Source organism: Ceratotherium simum, chromosome 31 (genome assembly GCF_057802395.1).
Source record: "Ceratotherium simum simum isolate JZ-2026a chromosome 31, ASM5780239v1, whole genome shotgun sequence".
In the NCBI taxonomy this organism is placed as follows: Eukaryota; Metazoa; Chordata; class Mammalia; order Perissodactyla; family Rhinocerotidae; genus Ceratotherium; species Ceratotherium simum.
Window position 1 is genome coordinate 13,379,048 of NC_141930.1, and position 26,540 is coordinate 13,405,587.

Here is a 26,540-nt window from a genome sequence, read left to right on the forward strand (position 1 = left end):
ATTACAGTGATTCTCAACAAAGAATGGAGGAGTTTTCTAATCTGTAGTGGTGTTGGATGATGTTAAGCTTGTTTAAAGATGTGAATTGAGAGGCTGGCCCGGTGGCGCAAGCGTTTAAGTGCGCGCGCTCTGCTGCGGCGGCCCGGGGTTCGCAGGTTCAGATCCTGGGCGCGCACCGACGCACCACTTGTTAAGCCATGCTGTGGTGGTGTCCCATATAAAGTAGAAGAAGATGGCCACGGATGTTAGCTCAGGGCTAGTCCTCCTCACACAAAAAAAATAAAAATAAAAAAAATAAAGATGTCGTGAATTGATAAGATCTAGAAACATTGCTATATTGATAGTAATATTTCCCTGTCCAGAAAAAGCAGAAACTAGCCTTTAAGCAGAGAATTCTTGCGTTCCGAACAGATATTCATGTTTCTTCACTTTAGTCCAAGAAGAGATGCTCATTAAGAGTCTTTGTAATGTTGTATGCAATTGTAATAACATTGGTTATTTGGTTTTTAAGCTCATAAATTATGGGCTGTTGTAGTTTTTGTTTTGCTTTGTTGTATACTGAAAAAGAATGTCCACTGATAATAACAAGGGAAGAGTTGAACAATAAAAGCTGTGCAAACAAGAATGCAAAATACATAGCCATTTTGGGGCATTTAGTATGTGGAAAAATAACTACATTTCTTGGGCCCTGATATGTTATATTCTGGTGTTGAAAGATTAAATTATGTGCAGGTGATCCTATTTAAGAAAACAGAAATATGGACTGTAAATTGTAAATTAAAATTATTTTAAACTTTTTTACAAGGGTTTTTTGCGTGAAAGGTTACTTGTATAGTTCCTCGGGATAGCTTGTTTGTCTGAAATGACACAATCTTTAAGGATTTTGGAGAACAGTGGTTTTTATAATTGAAAGGCAGTAAAGGAAGCACTCCCAAAAGCTTTTAAGAACTTATAACCTAGGCTGAGACCTTCTAACCTCAATGGAGTACCTGTGAAGTTTTGTAGGTAGCTGGCTGCTCTTCGTAAGCGCTTTGCAGCATCAGTCTTTACGAATATATTTAGAAATACTTTGACAATAGATTGTGAATTATGGTACAAGCAATTCAAAATTTGCAAATTAGGCATATAAAATACATTGAAATGTAAGGGGCTTGTAAAGGAAAAGGTATGAACATTTGAGGAAATTTAATCAAGGATTTCAGACTGTATAACTAGAAGAATATTATGTTCTGAAAAAAAGGTATAAATTATTATTGATACTCTTTTCTAGAAACGACTGCAGAAAGAACTGTTGGCTTTGCAAAATGACCCACCTCCCGGGATGACTTTAAATGAAAAGAGTGTTCAAAATTCAATTACACAGTAAGTATTTAATTTTTAAAGTACTTATTTGTTTCTTTTATTATCAATGTAATGTATGAATATATACTTATTTTTAAAAATACAGAATTATTTTCATATTTCAACCCATTCTCTTCCACCAAGAGGAAAATACAGTAAACATCTTATTCTGTGCATTTATATACAGTCAATTATGTTTTATATAATATCATACACATTGTATATAATGTATAATTTGTAAACCATTTTTTTTTTAAACCATATCTTTGGTTAGTACTGTTTTTACAAGTTTTCCTGTTCAGGCGGCATTTGAAAACTTTGGTGTAACTTTGTTTATGAAATGATTTTCATCTACAATAGAGCAGTTTGGTGTGAGGTGGTTTATCAGATTTTTCAAAAACACGTTTAAGGCTTTGAAGAGAATAACAGTCAAGAGGTGTCCCCATCCGCATCCCCATCCCCATCCCCTGAACACGTTAATTGCCTCCTGTATGGAAGGGTAGCTAAATGAATGTCAAACTCGCAGCAATGTCATTTAATAGATAAATTTTTCCATGAAGATGAAAAAGTGAAGGGTGGAAGGAGGACACAGAAGTCTTCTCTCTAATTCAGCTCCTTCCTTGAGAGTGGAGCAGAAATCTCTTCCCAGATATGATACCAAGAAGAGTAGAGAGATATGGGTCCCCTCTATTAAAAATGAGCATTTGAATTAGTCTGAAATGTTTTCGAGAGTATCATCCTAAGATCTCACAGCCCAGTATATGGTCTGTCCTTACCACTCCTTTGATTTAATGTTTCTGTTAGCCAAGGGTAAATGTTCTGAAATAGGGGGGAAATTTAAAATAATTGACCCTCTCCTTAAAAAAAAAGTCTCCAAAGGGGCTGGCTTGATGGTGTAGTGGTTAAGTTTGAGCGCTCCACTTCGGCGGCCCGGGGTTCACAGGTTTGGATCCCAGGCACGGGCCTACACACCACTCATCAAGCCATGCTGTGGCAGCATCCCACATACAAAATAGAGGAAGATGGGCACGGATGTTAGCCCCGGGTCAATCTTCCTCAGCAAAAAGAGGAGGATTGGCAACAGATGTTAGCTCAGGGCTAATCTTCCTCGCCAAAAAAAAAAAAAAAGAAAAAATCTCCAAAAACATAAAGAAGATAGAACCAACAAGAGAAAAGTTTATAAACCAACTTGTGAGACAGATAGGACAATTCAAATATTTAGTGATCTTCTAGGTCCAGAGAGCAAAAGTGGCCAAAACTCACATAACAGGGGACATACCCTTTTAGAAGAAATAATTTTGGGTACCTTTGACTTTGACATTTGAATTCCTACTTAAGACAGGAGTCAAGCTTTAAGAACAGGAATATAAAGAATGGATATATTGATATTTGGATGGATATATTGATGTTTGAAAATGTAGTACAGATCTCAAGCTCTGTAACAGTCTCTTGGAAACATTGCTGGGTTCTGAATTGAGCACTTTTAGGTTCACTGCAAAATGGAGCAGAAGGTACAGAGATTTCCAGTATAGCCCTTGCTCCCATGCATGCATAGCCTCCCCTATTATCAGTATCCCCCACCAGAGTGGTACATTCGTTACAATTGATGAACCTACATTGGCACATCGTAATCAACCAAAATCTATAGTTTGCATTATAATTCACTCTTGGTGGTGTGTATTCTGTGGATTTGGACAAATGCATAATGATGTGTATCATCATTATGATACCATTCTCAGTATTTTCACTGCCCTAAAAATCCTCTGTGTTCTACCTATGCCCCACCCAACCCCCGGCCCCAGCCCCCCTGTCCCCAGTCCTGGGCAACCACTGATCTGTTTACTGTCTCCATAGTTTTCCCTTTTCTAGAATGTCATATAGTTGGAATCATACAGTAGGTAGTCTTTTCAGATTGGCAGTTTTCGCTTAGTAATATGCATTTAAGGTTCTTCCATGTCTTCTCGTAGCTCTCAATTGATTTTTCATTTATATCAAAGAAGATCTGAAAACAGAGCACACATTTAGAGTGTATGGCGTTTGTTCTATATAAGTAAACAAGTGACTTTTCCTCTTCTATATAGTTAAATGGATTATACTCCATTTTCATCTTTTTTCCTCTGCTTTGTTAGCCTACCTCAGAATATCTTATAACAGCTAGCCCTGTAGTTCTCAAGCAAATTGGTAATAATCAATTGCTTCTTCTTTCAACCTTTACTTTTTTGGGGGTTGAGGGGGAACCATTCAACACAATGATATATAAAAAGTTAAAGGAAGTGCTGGCCCAGTGGCATGGTGGTGAAGTTCGTGCACTCCGCTTTGGCAGCCCGGGTCCGTGGGTTCGGATCCCAGGCGCAGACCTATGCACTGCTTATTAAGCCGTGCTATGGCAGGCGTCCCACATATAAAATAGAGGGAAATGGGAAATGGGCATAGCTGTTAGCTCAGGCCCAGTCTTCCTCAGGAAAAAGAGGAGGATTGGCAATGGATGTTAGCTCAGGGCTAATCTTTCTCACCAAAAAAAATTAAAGGGTTGTTTTACATTTTTACAAGTAGAAACATTTGTATAGATTATCAGGTAGTTATACCACAAATTATAACTACCAAAACAACAATATCTTTGTTGCAGAATAAACCTGTCATTTAGAGATATTTGTCAAGGAAGAATTTTTCTTTTAAAATAATTTATTGAAAATAAACCACAAAAGTTTTATCATCTTTGGACCATCTTCCAGTATATAAAAATAGTCTTATAAAAATCAGATCTTAAAATAATTGTTTAAGTGGGATTATATTGGATGTGGACATGGATAAGGAAGATGATGAAAGCACATTAAGCTTTCTGGAAGACAGTTTGGTAGCATGTATTAAGACCTTAAAAAACATGAGTATCATATCCTTCGATCTAGTAAGTAAACCCCTACGCTATCCTAAGGAAGGAACAGGGACATAGAAAGACTGACTTAGAGCTAGCTATACTCATTTCAGTATTACTATTTCTAGGGACAATTTGGAAACAATGTAAATGTCAATGATAAGGAAATGGTTTCTCAAGGTAGTACAGTGAAATGGCATGCCTTGAATTATAGTCTATAGTCAGTGAAGGGGGAGGAAGAAGAGTATCCTCTACCCACTCTGGGTCCTTCCTGTCTGGGCTACAAATTAAATTGACATGAGACCAAATAGCAGGAGAAAATCAAAGTTTAATAACAGGTGTACATGGGAGAAACCAGGGAAACTGAGTTTCTCAACAAATGGCAGAGGTTTTTCACCTTAAATAGATTTAGATAAAGACAAAGGAGGATGTTGGGGGTGGGGGAGGGGATAGCTATGGGGCATTTCAGAGGGGAAGAAGACAATTCATATGGAGATGGAAATGCAAATATTTGTCTGCCAACCCTTTACAGGGCCACCTAGAGAATGTGGGCTGGGAGAGACAGAATTTTTGTTAAGATGGGCTTGTTGGTGCCTTTCCTATTGCAGCATCTATTTTACATTATACTACAGCCATCATGTGGTAGTGGCTCCCTCCTGGAACAGGCCTTCTATGTTAAATTTTTTAGGCGGTTTGGGGGAGGTCAAATGTCCGTCAGAGAAAATAATCAAGGCAAAGAGATATGTTTCGGGTTGGCCAAATTTTGATCTCCCACGTCAGCATGTAGGGCACAAATTTTGTATAGTCATAATTATCTTTGAAAATCCCTTAGAGAGGCCATGTTGGTATATATCCTGTCTTAATACATCCAACAAAACTAGTTTTTCCTTCAGAGGGGAATAGATGGCTATTTCTTTGATTAGGAGCCAAGAATGTGTGAAAAATACCTGTTTAAACATTAGAATCACAGAGCAATAGCTACTCACAGAAAGTTAAGAACTGAGGCTTTTCCCATCTCATCCTTACTCTGGGGCATGTGCCAATGATTGAAATCATAAACACTGATGATTTAAATTTATGTAATTTAAGTGTACACATAATGCAACTCCACTGGACTTAGATTCCATCGATATAGAAACTGCAAAATGAATAGAATGAAATGTACCCAAAAAACTTTAACAGTGATCGTCTTTGGGTGAGTTTTGTTTTGTTTATACTGTTCTAATTTTTCTATAGTGAACATACATTTTTTAAGTAGTAAAAACTTATTTAAAATTATCCTGCACAATGTTGAAAATTATGCCTTCTTTGACCTATCTCACCCAGATACTGGAAGGATTACTGAGATATTTGCTTAGCTATTATTTAAAAGCTGTACTTAGATAGATCACATGTAAATTTATGGTACATTGTGTGTCCTAAAAATTACCTTATAGACAGAATGAAAGGACACCAGGAAAACCTCTGATTTTTCCTTGGATTATCACTCTGCATAGTGGATATCAGGGGGAAAGAGAAAAGGGGATTTTGATAGCTAGGAAGGACCTAGTTTATAAAGAGGACAGGTTTTTTTTTTTTTTTTTTTAATGCAGCTATTGCATTGTATTTAATTTACCATGTACTGGCTCTGATGTCAGGAATGTACTAGGCTTTTTGTCTATGTAATGTCATTAACAACACTTCGAGGTGAATATCTTTTCTTTTTTTTTTTTAATTTTAACAGTTTATTTATTTTTTTAAATATTTATTTTACAGTTGAAGTAGTTAAAATGGGAGAGGTAAAACAGCTTACTCATGACCACACAGCTAGTTAAGGGGCAGACTTGTCTAATTTCATGATAAAATACTGCCTCTTGAGTCTGTGGTCATATCTTTTATTACCATATATGGTATTCAGCATGCATTCTGCAAATGAATAGCCATGCTCTTAGGGGTCTGTACATGTTAGCTGATTGCTTTCAGAGAGTAGGCACATTTATTATTTTACATGCTCCTAAGTCCATAGTATTTGGAGTGATAAATAGAACCCCAACACTGTCTTCTCAGTCTTACTTCCTTTTGTTTCCCTGTATTTAAAATAAGAAATTTTTGTACCTTAAAAGTATAAGATTAAAGGAATCGGCCAGGTGTACAATAATTATAAGTGGCAGAGCTATAATTAGGGACTCATTCTTATGACTTGGGGCCACTTTTTTTTTTTTTTTTTTTTGGTGGGGAAGATCAGCCCTGAGATAGCATCCGTGCCAATCCTCCTCTTTTTTTTTTTTTTCCTGAGGAAGACTGGCCCTGAGCTAACATCTGTGCCCATCTTCCTCCACTTTATATGGGATGCCACCACAGCGTGGCCTGGGAAGCGGTGCATCGGTACGCACCTGGGATCCAAACCTGGGCTGCCAGCAGTGGAGCGCGTGCACTTAACCGCTACGCCACGGGGCCGCCCCAACTTGGGTCCACTTTTGGTTCTAAATGCTGCCTCATCATCTTTGCCGTCATAATCCTTATTCTCTTACACCCCACCCCCGCTTTTGTAAAGAAAGGAACAAGAGGTAGTGTACAGAAGAAAATCATAAACAGATTTATATTCATAATTGTTATGCATGGACACAAAATAAGCTTGCATAGATGCCATAAAAATCTTTTCTGAGTTTTATGAAACAGTTGAAACATAAAGAGAGACAAAGAAAAGGTCATATAGAGCCTTGAATAGCCATCAGATTAAGTGAACTGATGTCAACTTAGTTTCCTTTTTTCTGTTTAGTCTTATGTACAATACTGATAGAAAATCGGTCTGGCCGCTGCAATTTCTGTAGTCATTGCTGATACCTACTTCTCCCATTGCTTCTGAAGTAATTGGTATCAGAAAGGCGATTAATTAGTTTGATGTTATCTATAAAATCTTTTTAGTCATTTTAGAAGTCATCTTTTGAAAAAATAAGGTAGCAGAAATTGAGTAGGAAGAGCGCAGGCTTTGGTGTTAGCACACCTGAGTTGAGTTTTTATTTTGTTTCTTTTTTCAGACCTGGGTTAAAATTTGGCTCTGTTCTTAGCTAGCTGTCTGACCTTGATCTAGTTATTTAACCCTTAAGTGTCTTAGAATTGTTGGGAGGATAACTTGTGCTGTCATATATGAATGACTCCTATCTCAATGCCTGGCATAGAGGAAGTACTTGGTGCTCCCTTTTTTTCTTCTCACCTCATTCCCTTTTATCTGAAGTTTTTAATATGTTTTTTTCTATTCTAGGTGGATTGTAGACATGGAAGGTGCACCAGGTACCTTATATGAAGGGGAAAAATTTCAACTTCTATTTAAGTTTAGTAGTCGATATCCTTTTGACTCTCCTCAGGTAACTGCCTTGCTTTTTAAAATTTTATTGTATTTTTAGATTATAGCAAAATGCTAAATTAGTGATTTTTAACTTAGTAAAAACTTATAAAAGAAATTCATCATAATTATATGAATAGATTTGTTCCTTTATCTTATTTGTAATATAATCAAAATCTTATGAACATTTTACTTTATTGAGATTAGGGCTTTGCTGCTGTTGTACTTCTAAGAACATAAGACTGTTTCTTATCCATAGATGTTAGCAGAAAAAGGGATGGGAATCTAACCCAGGCCCGTGGCTTATGGGAGAACCTAGCATTTTGGAATAACTATAGGCACTTCTTCCTAGATAAGATGATGGAATGACATTGTCAAGAGGCGAGTGCTTTGCTGAAAGGAGCACTTCTTTGATTTTGCATTGACAGGCTGTCTTTGCAGCCTTTTAGTACTGTACTGCAAGGGCAGAATATATTACAAGATGGTAACTAGACATCAGCCCAGAATCTGATCATTATAATTTGAGGCAGTCAGTTTAGTTAATGGCTTAATACTTGGACAAGGGATAATGGTGATAGAGGAACATTTTTGAGAGCTGTTTAACTCTGGTGAATGATTAATCATTGGAGGTTAGAGAAAGGGAGACTCTAGGATGACTTCCAGATTTCTGGCTTAGTAAGATGGGTAAATGAGTTACTAGTGACAAAGTGATAAGACTTAATGCCAACTCTATTTAGTATTGCTAGGTATTGAGGTGTTCTGGATAATAAAGTTTCCCAAATACCTGAAATTCAACTTGTTAGGTGCTAAAATATGCTATTTTTGAGGGAAATCCTATTTCATATCCACTTTAAATAGACTATACCAAACATAGCTTAATCTTCTCTTGGCCATGTGGGATTAGAGATGAAAGTCAGTTATTGTTTTGTGCTGTAGATAAGAGAGAATTGTTTTAAAGCATAGAATTAAATGAAAACTGACTCCTTTAGTTGTCAGGTTTTCATGTGAGCAGAAAATTAAGACTTTAGGGGCTCATTTTTATCATTTTCATGAAAATAAAGTGAAGGAGTATATCTTGTCACCTCTATAATAAGCATCTGTAGACTATAATCAAAAACCAAAGCAAAAGACTTTCTTCTCTCCAGAAAATGATCTTCGCTTTCTGGTTTTGCCTTTTTGACTTATCAGCATCATTTCTGAATGTTAATGCTCAAAGGCAGTGGGGTCTCAGGTATCCCCTTGTCACCTTCAGTCTATTCCTCTACCTCACTTGAGCTGTTTGTTGAAGGTCCATGAAGGAAGAATACAACTCAGAAGCTTTTGACTAGGGGGATATTGGAGAAGGCTTACTCTGGAAAGCAATATTTCTGTAAACATGAAACTTAAGTCAAAAGTGTTCTCTAAACTCTCTCCTTAGTATTTAATTCTAAATCAAATATCAAACTTAAGCATCATTTGAATTTCATCTTTGATATTTCCGTAAGTTAGAGCATTTGTAATAAATTCTCTCTATCATCTTATCTCAAATTCTTTTTATTGTCCTTCCCTGGTTTTATTTCTGCCTGCTCTTCTGATTTTGGTGTTCTCCCGGTTCTTATTCAACACTCCCTTGCTCTTCTCACTCTTTTTCTCTAATGTCTTCAACTGTGTTAAGCAGCTGGCTCCCAGATCTACAGCTCTGTGTACAACCTCTTCTTTTTGGGGTTTAATTTCACCCCTTGTTGGATATCTCTACTTAAATACCTCCAGATGTCTCAAATTTAACACATCTAAACTCAATCTTTTCCAATAACAAAATAAGGAAAAAAACTTTTTTCTTTGGTTACTGTCTACCTATTTGCTTGTGTTAAAATTCTTCCCTTTCCACTATTAAATGCAATTTTTCTGGTCTTTTCTCAGTGCTTAAGTCAGTCTACTCTTCTTGTCTTACTGTCAGTGCTGTAGTCCAACCTTTATCTTTCATTTGGACTATTACAAAATAGCCTCTAGGTCTTTCCACTCTTAGCCATCCTTTCACAGTGCCTTTAGATTTTTTTTGAAGAAAGCTACAGTCACTACCGTCTCCACCCTCCTCAGGTTCTTTATTTCCTGTGGAATCAAGTCTAAATACTCTTTAGTTTAGCATTCGAGTCCCTTTATGGTCAAGTCTGGACTTAACCATTTCAGCCACACATCACCTCTTATGTATTCTATAGTAATATTTGTGTCATACTTTATAATGTAATTTCCATTCTGATTTTATCTTGTAACAGCTCTTAATGAAGTGGTTAGGGGAGATGGAGTCATCCTCATTTTATAATTGAAGAAACTGAAGCCTGTAGAAGTAAAGTCTTGTTCATGGTTAATATGAAGCTAGTAGTAGCTAGTAGAACAGTCAAGACTCAACCCAAGTTACTTCTCTCCCATACTGCCAATTAGGTGTGAGTACCAGCATGGGAAAAATGGCTATCTGTTCAGTAATGTTATCTCTGAAAGTGAAAGATTATATGTAGAATGATACCTTAGAAGGCTCTAGGGCAGTTGTTCCCAATCTTTTGAAATATGAGGATTCTTTTTTTTTTTTTTTTTTTTAGGAAGATTAGCCCTGAACTAACATCTGTTGCCAATCCTCCTCTTTTTTGCTGAGGAAGATTGGCCCTGGGCTGACATCCATGCCTATCTTCCTCCACTTTATATGGGATGCCAGCACAGCATGGCTTGATAAGTGGTCTGTAGGTTTGTGCCCGGGATCTGAACCTGCGAACCCTGGGCGGCAGAAGTGGAGCGCACGAACCCAACCGCTACACCACCAGGCCGACCCCTGAGGATTCCTTTTTTAACATCAATTTTGTAGTCCCTCCTGTGTCATAGAAGTTATATATTCTAATATCCATGATTGAGAACATGACGCAGCTTCTCTGAGTCCAGTAATACTTTAAAATTACTTTTTAAATTTTATTAATCACATTATCTGTATGGTTATAAAATAATTATAATGGGTCTAACAGTCAGTGATTGATGTGCATGTAGATTTCAAGATTTTTCCAGTAACTGAACCTTTCCAGAGGTTCATTGCCCTGGGGAAGTGGTTGGAACCACTCTAGGGCAGTAAAATTCCCCATTTACCAAAGATTGTGTCTGATGAGACCCAGCAGCATTGGCATTCGTTAGATAATTAGTCTTTTATTTTCCTATGCACTAAGCAGTACTAAATTTACCACTACTTACAAGAGTAGAGTTTGGGGAAATATCACTAGAATAGACCAGTCTCATGAAATTATTACTTTTGTATTTGTAAGTAAGATCTATAAGACCCTTTATAGTTTGGTGTGTTTTTTGCCCTACTAGTTAAGATTAATTTCTCATGTATCTCACTTTACTATGAAAAATAGCCTATCTAAAAGATGGTGTTTAGCCCAGTCATTTGCTTTAAAGGAAACAATAACAACAACAAAAAACTTTTTCAGTTAATATGGGAGCAGAGATGAGGCATCTTTTCATCACTGTTTTCTTTTTTTTTTTTTTGGTAAGGAAGATCAGCCCTGAGCTAACATCCGTTGCCAATCCTCCTCTTTTTTGCTGAGGAAGACTGGCCCTGGGCTAACATCCATGCCCATCTTCCTCTGCTTTATATGGGACGCTGCCACAGCATGGCTTGACAAGCGGTGCGTTGGTCCGCGCCCAGGATCCCAACCTGTGAACCCCAGGCCGCCGAAGCAAAGCACGCGAACTTAACCGCTACACCACTGGGCCAGCCCCATCATCACTGTTTTTTATTAATGTGCACGTAGCATCAGCCGTACAGAAAATAAAATATCTTTATTTATGTATTCTATTTTTCTATGCTAGGATACATGTAAATGGTTGGTTAATTTAATGTGTATTGAGCATGAATTGTGTGCGAAATGCTATTCTGTGTACTTTAGAGATGGGGGAGACTACAGAAGTTACAAAGGCATTGGGCCTGCCTTTAAACAGCTTATAATCTGTTTAGTATTTGGATAGGTAGACGTTTATTTATTCTGTAATTATCGAGCACATATCATAGGATAGACACTGTACTAGGTGTTAGCGATTCAGTGGTCAACAACATGGCAAAAAATAAAACCCTGCGTATGTGGAGTTTGCATTCTTGTAGAAAGAGACAGACAATAAACAATAAGTAAAACACATATAGAATGAAAGATGATGAAAAAAAAGTAGAAAAAGGGAATGAGGGTGCTGTAGCCTTGGATAGAATGATCAGGAAAGATTTCACTGAGAAGGTGACATTGGAGCAGCGCTGTGAAAGAGGTGAGGTGCGTGAGTAAGCCATGTGAAAAAGGTGAGAGAGAGCAGGTGAAGAGAGCGAGCAATGCGAAGACCCTGAATATGGAGCACACCTAGTGAGGTCCCTGGAGTGGTACGTAAGCAAGAGGGGGAGTGTAGAGCCTAGGTCAGAGAGAGAAATTTGGGCTAGAGGGTCCAGCACAGATTGTATAGGACATTTATAGCCCATTGTAAGAATTTTGACTTGTACTCTGAATGATATTGGAAGTCTCTTAAGATTTTGAGCAGAGGAATACCATGATTCTACATAAAATTACAAGGGAAAATCTGACTGTTGTGTGGCAAATTGAGTGTTGGGGGCACAAGAATACAGGGAGGCCAGATAAGCTATTGCAGTCATCCAGGTGAAAGGTGGAGGGACTTGCACCACAAGGTAGCAGTGGAGGTTGTGGGAGGTGGCCATGTTTTGGACCTATTTTAAAGGTTGAGTCATCAGAATTTGCTGATGGATTGATGTGAAATATGAATGAAGGAAAGGAGTCAAGGAAGACTCCACAGTTTGGCCTGTGCAACTGGAAGGACAATAAATTGAAGTATGAATCGTATGCCTTGGGAGTAAAAGAGAAAACAGCGACCAATTTAGAATAGAATGAGGGGGCAAAGGAAACTTGTTTGCACTGGGACTTAAAGAACCAGGAACGTTTATGTCAAAAGTGCAGCAAGGCTTGAAAGGGTGTGGCCTCTTCTGAGATTTGTGAGCATGTGCTGTTGTAGTTTTACTTGTACGTACTTGGGAGGCTACAGCAGGAGATGAAAAAGGAAGGGTATTTTGGGGCCGATCAAAGAGGGTCTTGCAATGTGGAGGAGTTAGAAATTTATCTTGAAGGAATTGGGAGGTATGGTTAGTCTCCATCAAAACTATGAGGTCCTCAATCTTAGTCTCTTTACTGTTTTGCTTCTTTTCCTTTCTACCTCTTCCCTCACATTAGCAGCTCTTCCCTTCCTTCAAATATCCACTATCTTATACCCCTTTCCTCTGTCAAAACATCCTACTTGAGTCAAACACATCTACATTATCATGTAAATGTTCAAGTTATACTTGTTTTTAAGCTTTTCAACTCTAATTTTTGTTGAAGTAATTATAGGCATTTTAGAAATAAGAGGGGAAATATTTTTTAGGGGCAAGAGGACACTGTTTAGTCCTGAAACCTTATTAATGCTAAGAGGAGTGCTGAAAATATACTTACCTTGATTTTAAAGCTTTAGAAACACTGGAGCAAAAGAGTAATCACTTTCCCCTCACCCTTATTCCCCCTCCTATTCATGCCCCTTACCATGGACCGTTTTATTCTGTTGCTCAAAATTCCCTGATTACAGAACCTATTTTCATAGTGTTCTCATCCTTTCTTTCATTCTTGGTCTGAGTCTTCCCGCTCTTTCATGTGATGGAGGTTAAGCTTTCCAGAGTCTTAAATAACAATTTTTATTGGCTTATCAATCAAATTGTCTATCAATTAGGATACCTGACAAGGAGAAAGTACACAGTGAACCTTATTCATTGAAGCCTTCTGGGTAAAGCAGAGGGAGTATAAAAGAGAAGACTGGTAGGCTAGAACACAGGGTATAAGGGAGAGAGGATGGTTACCATCCAAGGGAACCCAAGTTTAGTTTCATTGTATCCAGGAATCTTGTCTTTACAATACATGTGTAGCTACATGGTAGTGGTAATTATGGAAGACCAGGAAAACTATTAATATTGATGCTGCTGATACATATTTGATGACTAAAAAGAGAACTGAATTGAAAACTATGCTAAAATTCCAATCCCCAGTCACTTTTGTCAAATATTTACCGTTTATTCTAGACTACCTATATCATATATTATTCATAATCAGATGTCTGATTTAGTTTATTACAGTAAACTCTCTGCTTGTACATTCAGCTGTTATAGTTGCCCATTAAGTATTGTCATCTGCTCATAATTTTAATCAGAAGAAACATTCCTTCATATTGTCGCTAGAGAAACCTTGTAGATTGGTTTTTGTAATTATAGCCTGTTTTGTACTGCTCATTCTGTTCATACTGTGTTTTGACCTAGCTTGACACCATATTAGGTGTCTGACTTTCTAATTACTTCCAGAGCACTAGTCTGAACACAGTAGTGTGCCTTCCTTGTGGTAAGATCTCAATGTTGTGAGGTCATTTGTTATCGGGCTTGATGTTTAAAATCCTTTTGTTCGAGTATCATGAATTTCATATTAGAAACAGTTACCTAATCTCCATCCTTTAATTTGTCACTATTGGTGGCTTTCAGTTTAGATTTTAGTAGTTTTATGAAAGATACTGCATTCAGTACCCAGAGGTTTCGCAGGGGTTGGCTTGCTTAAAATTAGATTGGATGTGGGATATGCATACTTTAAAAAGATCTTGAGATAATTCTCTTCTAGATCTCACCTGCCCTTTAAAATTAGAGCCACACTGAGAGGGAGATGTTTGGAAATTTAGAGACGTCTGAGGACTGCTTCTAATGCAGATTCAGAACTTCAGACATGGGCCGGCCCTGTGGCTTAGCGGTTAAGTGCGCCCGCTCCGCTGCTGGCGGCTCGGGTTCGGATCCCGGGCGCGCACCCACGCACCACTTCTCCGGCCATGCTGAGGCCGCGTCCCACATACAGCAACTAGAAGGATGTGCAGCTGTGACATACAACTATCTACTGGGGCTTTGGGGGGAATAAAAATTATAAAAAAAAAAAAAAAAGAACTTCAGACGTGATGCACGTGCATTAGATCTAAGATCCTTTTGTAAAATTCTGACTTTTTCCCCATCAAATAGCTTGTTCTTAAAAATCTGTAATTCCATTTTGCTCAGTTTGGTTTATGCAATAGGGCATGTGTGCAGACTCTGTTTTCTAACGTTTAATCTGTATGACTAGTTTGAATCTGAATAAATTATTTTAAAAATAAATAATTTAAAAAATAATTAACAGAGTTCTTATTTATTCCCTTTGGTTTCAAATTCATTTTATTCAATTGTCACACCTGTTTTAGATAGTTTTATCAGCTACTTGGGACTCAAAAAAAATCTTTTGAACTCTGGAAACAGCTTAATCATCTCTTAAGTTTTCAGAACCTGCTTGGCCGCATTAAAATAACTGAAATATCTGTTTCCTCCTTTGGCTTATGCTGTGTATTAAATAAAGAGGATGGTTAAGAGCATGGTCTTGAAGAAATTCAGCCTTGGTTACTCTCCCCATCACATGCAGAGAACCAGAATACCAAAGTTTACCTCGAAACTGTCTGTGGTAACTGCTAACCAGACTTTTACATGAATAAACTCGGGAATTCAACTCTGGCATGTAAACTCAGCCTTCCCGTGTTTGGATAAACTTCTAAAATTATATATCTGGCAGGTTAGGCCCTAGGGGTTACCTGTAATATGTGCAACTAAGTAATTCCCTGTTTTTGGTTGCTAAAAGTTTCAGCCTGGCTGCATTTGCCCTGCATGCAGCATGTTAAAAAGCCCTCTGCTTTTATTTTATTTTTTTAGGGTTATTGTTGAGATCAGATTTATTTTTATTTTGGTCCCCTCAGACTTCAAAGCTGTTTCTGTCTTGATTTCTGGCTCTCTTCTCTGCTTATAGAATGTCTGCTGCTTCTGCTATGGGTGTCTTCTACTGCTACTCATCCCTTTTCTTTCCCTTCTCTCCATTTTCCTTTTGGTTCATGCATATTTCGTGGCTCTCAGGCCAAGTAATTTAGTTTATAATCATTTCTCTCCAAGAAAAATACTGCTTTCCTTCTGCTCTGTGAATTGACATGTGATAGCCTTTGTATTTGACTGTGTGCTTTTTCCTTGATGGTTGCTGATACATTGATTCATTTTTGCCAAAGAAGATAACTTGGCAGTTCTTCATTTTTGGGCACTCTTCAAAGCACTCTTCTATTTGACTTCTTAAAAAAGAGACCTCACTGGAAAAGAAACCCTTAAAACATAATTGTGTTCAGGGAATAAGCTCTTAGGCGTTGCTTGTGTTCTTATACCATTGCTCAAATAGCATTTTGTGGCAAAATGAATACCTCAGAGCAAATGCATATTCTGGGAGATTTGTAAACTCCCACTGTAGACATCTACAACACATTGTGGGGATATCAAATGAACAGGATATAATAAACTATAGTTCATATTTATAAAAAACAAAATTTAGTTAAATTGTGGATAGATTCAAAGTGTGGAACTGAAAGACCATTTAAGCAGTCATTTCCTGTTGCAGAACAGTGCTTTTTTTGTGTGTGTGCGTGTGAGGAAGATCAGCCCTGAGCTAACATCTGCCAATCCTCCTCTTTTTTTTCTTTTTTTCTTTTTCTTTCTTTCTTTTTTTTGCTGATGAAGACTGGCCCTGGGCTAACATCCGTGCCCATCTTCCTCTACTTTCTGTGGGACGCCGCCACGCATGGCTTGACAAGTGGTGCGTCGGTGTGCACCCGGGATCCGAACCGGCGAACCTCGGGCCGCCGCAGCGGAGTGTGCGCACTTAACCGCTTTCGCCACCGGGCCAGCCCCCAGAACAGCACTTTTTTAGCAAACAGTGATAAAAAGGCACTAGCACTGATAAACATAATTAAGATAAATGGTATACCTCGAACACAGCTGTGCCCAAGTCAGGGGGTTTGCTGCAATTGCGCAGGGCAAGTAACTTAATATCTCTTGTTTTGAGACTTGACTTTTATTTTTCAGCTTTATTTTAGCTCTTTTTAGTGGGAATGAAGGGTAGATGGCCAGAATTCAAAGAAAAAAATATATGTAAGTGTATAAAGTCTTTCCTTTGAGAAAAAATTCCTTTTGCTGTCTTATACTAACTTCAGCCAAGGAAATGAGTCCCATATGTTAGTAGTATTTTGAAACATTAGAGGATTCCTACTTGTATGAAAGAATGCTTTATTAAAATGTAAATATTTCTAAAATTGTAATAAAAGCAGATTTGTAGCTAGATATTTAAAAATAAAAGCAAAAACCTAGCCTATGGTAATTTCCCATAACATATCCCATATTAAACTATGACATACCTTGCTCTGGCCACACTTATTTCACTGGCTCTCTTTTCTGCTCTATAAAGGAAAAAAGGGGTATGTCTAGAGCAATATATATTTCATCAGGTTCTGTCATAACTTAAAGTAGGGTTTCTTAGTAAGATGCTGCTGTATTCAAGTGTGAGACCATTTGCAGGGCTGAGAGAGATACTGTAAGTATGGTTGGGGAACTACTGGTTTATGTATGATGAGCTTTATAAAAATCCACTCATACCTACTGAATTAGAATCTGTGAAAGTGGGGCCCTTGAATTTGTATTTTTAGCGAGATCTTCAGGTGATTTTTTTTTTTTTGAGGCCAGGTCAGGAATTAGGAATTACTAATAAACAACAGAATAAAAATGGTACATCTTACTGCAATATAAAATTAAAGATTGGTGGATTCATTTTTATATCAAAATAAATAATTTATTGTGAAGTAACATGTATAAACATTCTTTTTTTTTTTTTAATAATTTTATTTATTTATTTTTTCCCCCAAAGCCCCAGTAGACAGTTGTATGTCATAGCTGCACATCCTTCTAGTTGCTGTATCTGGGACGTGGCCTCAGCATGGCCAGAGAAGCGGTGCGTCAGTGCGCACCCGGGATCCGAACCCGGGCCACCAGCAGCGGAGCACGCACACCCAACGCCTAAGCCACAGGGCCGGCCCTAAACATTCTTAAATATAGGACTTCTACTTTCTTTGACCTACTTTGGGCTCTGCTTACAGATTCTCAGGATATATGAATTTAATCTCCTTGTTCAGGCACTTAGAGTGATATGTTTAAGAAACACTACTCTTGAGATATTTGTTGAAGTATTAGGGCAAAGGAAGGAAATAATAGATTTATTACCTTTTACAACAGTGTTGAGGCAAGATGGAGAAAGGAAAAACTGTTAGAAGAATTGAGTAAAAGAAAAGGCAGAGCAAAACAACAAGTAATTGGGAGACTTAATCTTTTTTTGTCTAGGCACACAGTTATTTGCTGATTAATAAGTAGTAATTTTTGCCCATCATAATGGACTGTTAGTTTAGAGGAGGTGGAATGTATAGCAGTCATTTCTTTTTGCATATAGGACCTTAGGTGGTAGCATTCTTAGAGGTGGAAGGAGTGTTTCTACCACCTGTAACTCACATTGTCTCAGAATTGAATACTTTTGATTGGAATTTTAGTGTATTTGATTTCTGTAAGCAGAGAGTAACGAGTAGAATTTGAAAAACCATTCTTATAAATGTGGTTATCTTTTACTAGTCTAAAAATACATGGTAATTTAAAAAATTTTTAAAGGAATTTGTGAAAAATACCTGAAATATGAAATAATCTGGTTTTTTCCCCTACTACCTGGTCATTCATACAGTGAAACCAGTATTTACTGAGTTGATGAGACTAAACAACAAGCAGTTGTTTATCTGGTTCCTAGCACTGATTTTCTTTGTTTTTAATTTGGTTTTTAAAATATTAAGTTATGTGGAGAATATTTAATTTTTTGGTAATACAGAATATTTGAGTGTTAATGGAATTTTATTCTTTCTTAGGTCATGTTTACTGGTGAAAATATTCCCGTTCATCCTCATGTTTATAGCAATGGTCATATCTGTTTATCCATTCTAACAGAAGACTGGTCCCCAGCGCTCTCAGTCCAGTCAGTTTGTCTTAGCATTATTAGCATGCTTTCCAGCTGCAAAGAAAAGGTAGGACTTCTCAGAATTATTCCAGGTAATATCTCTTCTTTTAGTTTAGGTAGAGAAACTGTTTTAATATATAATTTATTTGAAGGAAGGACTTAATGCTTTTTATTATAAAGTTATAGGGAATGTCATATTTAGTAATAGATTGGAAAATTATTTTGATAGTCTTCTGTTCCAAATAGTAGTCAGACATTGCTTTATATTTCTTGAACAGGATATTTCTACACATGTTCTTAAATAATCAGAATTCTATTTCCATAAGCATGCACAGGGCAAAAGTGTACAAGAAATTCTTGCTTGTAGATTACACAGTGGAAAGCCCAGGAACAAGCATCATAGCTCCCTTCTCCCCTCTGCTGGCTCCCACTCTATCAGCCTCTTTTAGGGAATTTCCTGGGAGCCAGAGCTTTCCGGTTAACAATGATTAGGTTGAAGAAAGAAGATGAGATTATCAGTAGAATTTTCAGGACTTTTCCTCTTATTCTCCTTTACTAATCCATAGATTCTATGTCTGATGGAAAGAGGAAAAAACCAGAAAGGAAAATCACATGAGTTCAATTTAGGTTACCCTTTTAAAATATTTAAATTCCCTGTGCATTTCTGGCCCTCTTGTCATTCCTGCTTGAGGGTTAGTGTAGGACAATATTCATGTATTTCTACATTTTAAAGCCTCTCTTCATGAAGTTTTCCTTTTGTATTCTGTTTAAAGGAGAAACAAATTTACCTTAGAGATTAGGGAGCTGTAGGGTTATTTATTTTAGGAGGGTTTTTTTCCTGTGTCCTCTAAAATGAACTGTGATTTTTATTAAATTAGTAGAGAAGTTGTAAGATATTACTTCATTTTTAAATGGTCGGTTCTCTAGACTCTGAAACACTCTAAGTCATTGTTCGCAAAGTGAGTTTCTTAGAACATTAGTTCCATAAGAGGTTTCTTGGTGTTAGGTTAAAAAAAAAAAAGAATTTTTTTTTGTTCAAATAAGCACAGGAAATAATGGGTTAAATTGTATTTTTTTAATTGTAGCATTAAGAGCCCTTAATGCTGTTTCATATACCATATAAGAAAGAAAAAAACTTGTGGCAGTTAAACTGACACACCGTTAGTTAAAAGACGTCTCCATTCAGGAATATTAAAAAGTGCAGAAAAAATGTACATCTTAAAATAGACCAAATAGGGGACTTATTATGTAATGTACTTTCCTTTTTGCTGTTGGCTTTTCTAAGCTTCATTTTAAGGCTGCGCTTGAGCTTGTGTTAACCCCAAGGGCTTTGGAAACAAGTCTTACTCAGTTATTGCTTCCATATTTTCTCCTCTCCCTCACCTCCAACCCCCAACACACATACAAGGTTTAAACTTCGAGGTGTAGAGCAGAGCAGTTTGCAGTTACAAGGGCTTCTATGTTCCTGTTAATGTTTAATGTCCACAGAAAAGTGAGGCAGTAACTGTAGGATTTAATAAGAAAGTCAAGAGATGAACACCAGTGATATATGCACATAGCTCTTGGCTGTGCCTTATGATTATTAGCTTTTGTTTACATTTAAATGTAATGGTTTACTATTAAAAACTAGAAAATGACTATATTTTCATATCTCCTTCCTCTTTTTCTAACCCTCACCATTCCCTCACATTCTAATTGTCTGCTGCTAGTGTTTCTTGCATACTTAGTATAAGACTAATCATTCCACTTAAATTATTGATAAGCTATGTTATCATAGTTTTATACACTATCATATTGATAAACAATGTCCAGATTATCATCTGGAAGTCAGAATCTTGGCATTATTCTGTGAAATATGATAAAATTCAGCAAACATTTATTAGATACCTACTATGTGCTGTTTTTACTGGGCTAAGTTCTAGGTTACAGAGATGAAGAGGAAGCTTGCTTTGGCACTGAGAGGATCTAGCTCCAAATAAGCTTTAAAAATTCTTTTAAATACTCACCAAAAGCTCTTCTAATAAAACGGGTAAATTTTATTCTGTGGTGGACATGGTTCTATGAGTTTCACTTTAATAGCCAACTCTCTTTGAATACAAATTTTAATTTTTACTGTAGGCATTTTGGGACTTTGATTTAGTCATAATTCTTTCTTTCCAGTTTCCTTTTTCACAATCAAGAATGGTTTCCTAAACTGAAGGCATTTAAATCCATTGTATCAGTAGATTTCAGTGGATTAATGATAATTTCTGATATTGAGACCAGGGACCTCTCAGTAATCTACCCTGTATTCTCAGTGCCCTTATATAGATAGTCCAAACTTTCCAGCTTGTATTCCATTCCTAAACCAATTTTGGTAATCCATCTTTTTGTATAGTTACTTGATTTTTGTAAAAACCACATCTCCTTGATCACTTACCATTTTGGTTATATTCTTTACTTAAGCAAACAGAATGAGTGGTTTTTTCTTTGTTAAATATTTATTTTTTTTGAAGATTGGTTTCTAATAAATATACAGATAAAATGGGTTTATGATATTATTTGCTATAGAAGTGGCGATTTATTCCACATGAACACTGGTTATGACTTTGCAGGACAGACAACAGCAGATCATCTATTCTTTGAAGTAGTCAGGCATCTAATTTCATAATATCAATTTTTCAGGAATTTTCTCAAACTGTATCAACAGGATAATCTTGGGATAGTTATTTAACTTCTTATGCTCTACTCTTCCCTTTTGTTAAATTACTATTACTGTTAACTCATAAGGGTATTATGAGGCTCAGCTAAGATAATAGTTAGATACATGGGTTTTAGAAGTGCCAAGTGGACTGCCTGTTTTTCTTCCTGCTATCATCTAGGTAGTCCTGCTCACCACTGCTTTTTGGTTGGACCTGTCCTATCTACAAACCTGACCCCTGTGGCTTTAGTACAAATTTGACATGTTTCCAAGTCTTTGTAGAGAGTCACATATTTCTTGTGTCTGATCAATATCCAACAGTTTTCAGGAAAATTCTCTTCCATAATCTATCTTCAGTGTTGTTGGCATCACTATTTCTGATGTAGCTCCCTTGCAGAGCTGCCATATATTTCTAGTATTTTGTGAGTCAGGGCATATGTCTAGCAGAAATGCCAATATATCTTTTCCTCTTTTTTCCTCTTATATATTGTTTGGAAACTGAATCCTTTGGTCTGTCTTTGATGGTACTATATTACAGAAAAACAATATTTCCTTGTGGAGGTTTATAAGTTGCTATAGTTTCTTAGACAAACCTAGTTAGACTTTTCTGTTTTAATTAGCTCATAAAATTTAGTAATTATTAAATTACTTCTAGGGAGATAAGATCAATGAAACCAAAATTCTTTACAACCAAATGCCGCCACATTTGGTTGATAGTCATTCTCTAGTAATCCCGCTGTAACCTAACCCAAATCAAACACACTCATTCCTATTTTTTTTAAACAATTTTAGTGTCAAGAGTCTACATGTCCTGGTGTATATTATTCTTTCAGCTATGCCATCAGTATTTATATTGTTTTTATACATGCTGTAATAATTTTGCTAAAGCTTTTATTAAAACTGTCTCCCCCTTATGTTTTTCTGTTTTATAACTTCTAATCTACTTAAACTCTTTTTGGTTTCAGAGGCGACCACCAGATAATTCTTTTTATGTTCGAACATGTAACAAGAATCCAAAGAAAACAAAGTGGTGGTATCATGGTAAGCAGTTTTATCTTAGAATAATAACTTTTAGCATTTTGGTTTGAAAGATTATATGTCTGTTTGCTTGGGGAAAAGAAGAAAATATATAATTGATATATTTTTGTAATGTGGAGAAGATTCTTTAAGATATTTTATGGATAAGTTAGACTAGATTTTTAATGGGGCACATAAAATTAGCCATCATACAAGTAAAATCTAAAATTGCATTAACATTCTGAAACTACCATTTTATTACAAAAAAGAAGTCCTTAATAATCTTCAGATCAAATTAGGAAACGTGCTATTTGAAATAGAAGTTTTGATGCTTTGTGTATTCATTTAGTTCTGGTACTCTTCTTAGTGGCAGGGAAAAGGGTGGAACCACATTGTAAGAGATGACCCATTAAATTAAAGAAAGCTCTTCCTATTCTAATAGTTATTCCTCAAAAAATTTGTTCTGCTGATGATGGCCTTATGAATATAGTACTCTCAGGAATTTTAAATGTCTCTTGTTATTGTTGGGAGGGTGATGGTAGCTTTATATTTGAAAGCTGCCAGCATCTTTTCTAAACTGACATTACTGCTTCCCCATAGAGGTATTTGAGATTAAAAACAAAAATTCTATATTCCTCAATGTACTTTTTGAAGCAAGTGAATAAAAACCACCCTCTGTGATTCTTTTATATGTAAGAGCATTTCCTTTTTTAAATGTTATCCTAATAAGAAATTAGAACTAACAAAACTAATTAATAGAAATATAGCCTTCCCCCCTTAAACCTTTCTATCCAATGTGAAACTCTGTTACCTCTTTTAATTTGAGTCAATTAAAAATTTTTTTTTAATTATAAGAGTTCTCTAAGTCTTGAGATAAAAGAGGGCTAGAGTCAATACAATAGCACTAAAACAGCAGTTACAAGTTAGAAAACACAGTGAAAGAGGAATGCCATTCCTGAGAGCCACAGAAATATGAATATTTGGGATAATGTTAATGAGAAATATAGGTGACCTAGAAGAAGAAATGACAGAACTTTTAAGAGCTGTGAGAAATAGAGATACTCTGATGAAAAACCAGAATTATAAAAAAAGTATGTTCTTTAGAAATTATAGGTTTAATGTAATTCAGTAAAAATCCAGTGTTATGATGGAGTGAGTGCTTTGAAAGGTTTAGAAAAAACAAAAGGTGAGAAGAGCAGTTTGAATTTTGAACTACAGGATAATGAAGGAGAATTAGTGTACCAGACACCAAAACATTAATGCAAGAATAGACGTTGAAGTAGAATTGCTCTTTTCTAGGCCTTTTTGTATATACGATATATATATTTTTTTATTTATTTATTTTTGTGCGAAAGATCAGCCCTGAGCTAACATCCATGCTAATCCTCCTCTTTTTGCTGAGGAAGACCAGCTCTGAGCTAACATCTATTGCCAATCCTCCTCCTTTTTTTTCCCCCAAAGCCCCAGTAGATAGTTGTATGTCATAGTTGCACATCCTTCTAGTTGTTGTATGTGGGACGCGGCCTCAGCATGGCCGGGCAAGCGGTGCGTCGGTGCGCGCCCAGGATCCGAACCTGGGCCGCCAGTAGTGGAGCATGCGCACTTAACTGCTAAGCCACGGGCCAGCCCTATATAAGATTTAAATATGTGTTAAATAAGGTGTCACAAATCAGTGAGAAGGGCGAACATTATTTAGTAAGTATTCCTGTTAGAGAATTAGTAATTATTTTGGGACAGAAAAATTTACATTTTTACTTCATATATAAAATATTTCCTGTGGATTAAATTAAGTATTTTTTAAAAATACAGCAGTAGAGGGTCTTGCCCGGTGGTGCAAGTAGTTAAGTGCGCGCGTTCCGCTGTGGTGGCCCAGGGTTTGCCAGTTCGGATCCCAGGCGCGCGCTGACGCACCGCTTGGCAAGCCATGCTGGGGCGGTGTCCCATATAAAGTGGAGGAAGATGGGCACAGATGTTAGCCCAGGGCCAGTCTTCCTCAGCAAAAAGAGGAGGATTGGCAGATGTTAGCACAGGGCTGATCTTCCTCACAAGAAAAAAAAATACAGCAATAGAAAAAGTTTTTTTTTTAAAGTTTTGGGTATCAACTCTGAATGAAGGAAGAATTTCTAAAATTAAAAGGAATCACAAAGAAATGGAACAGTTATGAAAATTTAAACCTTTTATACAAGCACCGAAAAACCTCACAGCACAGTCAATATTAAGTTAAAAAAAATTGTGAAAAGCATAGCTTATTAAAAATAACATTTATGAAAGTTGCTTAACAATAAATACAATTAATTAAAAGCATAGGCAAAAAAGTTCAACACAGTAAAATAATTACAAATTTAATATCTTGAAACTATTATTGAATTGGCCAAGTTTTATAAGATGAGTGCAATGCTGGAGGAGAGTAAAGGGTAGCATAAAACAGGGTTTTCACACTTGCTGGTAGTATAGCAATCCTTTAAGTCTAACCCTTTAAGGAAGTAGTGCAGCAATACTGAACAAGCTTAAAGTTCAAGATCAGATCTTTGTCTCAGTTACTATACTTCTGAGAATCCATCCTAAGAAAATCGTCTTTAATACAAGAAACGTTTTATGCGTGAAATATTCAGTGGATCGTTATTTATAATATACTCTCTATTCCTTATCCTCCCTGTTGTTGCCTCTACATATGCTATTTGCCTGGAATGAATCCTTCCACTACACACACCCCTCTCTTTCACCAAAGCCTTGTTGATTACTCCTTCCTTTAAGGAATCTAATAAACTTTATTACTGTGCCTAGAATGCCGGTTTTGTTTTAGTTTTAAGATATCCCCAGATTATTTTGGTACAGCTAGTCACTTGAGACCTTCTGTTTCAGGGATTCTCAGATATAAAAAGACTGGTTTCCAAGTAAGATGCATTAATAATCAGGCTTAAGGAATTCTTTCTGAGCACTGAAAGTTCGCTGAAACTTTTAACAAGACCCTGCTTTAATGAAATGGCCTTTCACTACAATTTATGTTGCTGGCTTCTCAGTCTTTTACATCCTCTTGCCTTTTAGGACCAAACACTAAGCTGCCTCTTCCCTCTGTGCCTTTACAAAGAGCCTTTAAAAAAAATTCCTTGAGTGTCACAGACCCTTTATCTTAGCATAGTAAGTCCCCAAATTCATCAAAAATTAAGATCAGTCGATCAAGAATATTGACAAACACAACTAAATCAAACGCTTTTTTAAAGTGTCAAAGTTCTTAAGATAGTAGTCAATTGTATTTCAGATTCAACCTCACTAATAATAGAAAAATCCCCCCGTTGTCTTTTCCTACAGTGTTTTTAAACCACTTTGTTTTTCATAAAACTTGTGAAGAAATTGTCTTCAAGTGATGAATTTAAAAAATATGTGCATATATTTTGAAAGTAGAACCCTGTCTACCACTCTATACCACCCCAGTGTTACATGGTCTATTCCTATTGATCTCTTCCTTACTCCCTGGTAGGGAAATGTTAAAAAGACAACCGTCTTTCAAGCCCTCTAATGCTGCCTTATATAGTTGAAAGAACTTATGAGAATTCCTCTATCTAAGAATACTTCCAGAATTTCTTATTACTTGCTTTTGAATAAGAAATGGGGAAAAGTCACATAGTGAAACTAGAAATATAAAAATTGTTTAAAATAAAATACACTTCATAGTAGAAGTTATTTTTCATAGAGTTAATAGCTTTTCTCTATTAACTGAGAAATCCATACTTTCATAATTGAAGTAGAAAAATCTTTTAATAGTTTGAAGATGGATCATCTCCAAGTTAGCCAAGAAGTGCCAAGCGAAGAGGTTTTTCAAACAAAATTAACTTCTTAACGTAATGTAAAATAGTCCAGGGTTTGTGTAGAAATTCATTTTCTCAATAAACAGATTAAAAGTATCCCCTCTTTGTTCCCCCTGAATACAAATTAGCCTTTTCTAAAAGGCATTGGATTCTAATTCAACTAAATCATAACTATCCTGGTCCAGTTTCTTGTCCCAGGTACAGATATATTTTTTTGTCTACAGATAATTCTGTTTAAAACATCCTTGGTTCATTGACATACGGTGGCCATTCTTATCTCAGCACGTTTTCTGCTCCTGCTTGAACCCTGCATGCCTGAATCAGTCCCCTCTCGAATTCTTCCTTAAATCAACAATTTTGTTCCATGAGTAAATCTCATATGAAATCGAGTAAGGGTAATATTAGTTATACTTCGAGATGACAGAGCAACTGCTGTGTCATAAAGGTAGGTGGATACAGAGAATCTTCCTTGAACTCTTCCTTCACCTTTAAAAGGCCAAAGCATTTCAGCTGTGTAGCATATGTTGTCTTCTTTATACATTTCAGTTACAGGCTATGT

General features: G+C 36.5%; 2 protein-coding genes across 6 annotated transcripts in view; both read left to right on the forward strand.

Annotated features, from left to right (window-relative positions):
* The window catches only part of UBE2W (ubiquitin conjugating enzyme E2 W), a 120,666-nt gene that overhangs the window by 34,392 nt on the left and 59,734 nt on the right, over positions 1–26,540 (forward strand). For all 5 annotated transcript variants that reach the window (XR_015549237.1, XM_087420431.1, XM_004436289.3 and 2 more), the window contains exons 2-5: positions 1,271–1,362; positions 7,455–7,557; positions 18,390–18,545; positions 22,124–22,199. Coding sequence is in view for 4 of the 5 variants with exons in the window: in XM_087420431.1 (XP_087276557.1) it covers positions 1,271–1,362; positions 7,455–7,557; positions 18,390–18,545; positions 22,124–22,199 (427 nt within the window). In the remaining variant the exon portion in view is untranslated. The remainder of the gene's footprint in view (positions 1–1,270; positions 1,363–7,454; positions 7,558–18,389; positions 18,546–22,123; positions 22,200–26,540) is intronic.
* STAU2 (staufen double-stranded RNA binding protein 2) overlaps positions 22,124–26,540 on the forward strand; it is a 392,065-nt gene continuing 387,648 nt past the window's right edge. Inside the window, exon 1 of the mRNA XM_087420424.1 lies at positions 22,124–22,199. The gene's annotated coding sequence lies outside the window, so the exon portion shown is untranslated. The remainder of the gene's footprint in view (positions 22,200–26,540) is intronic.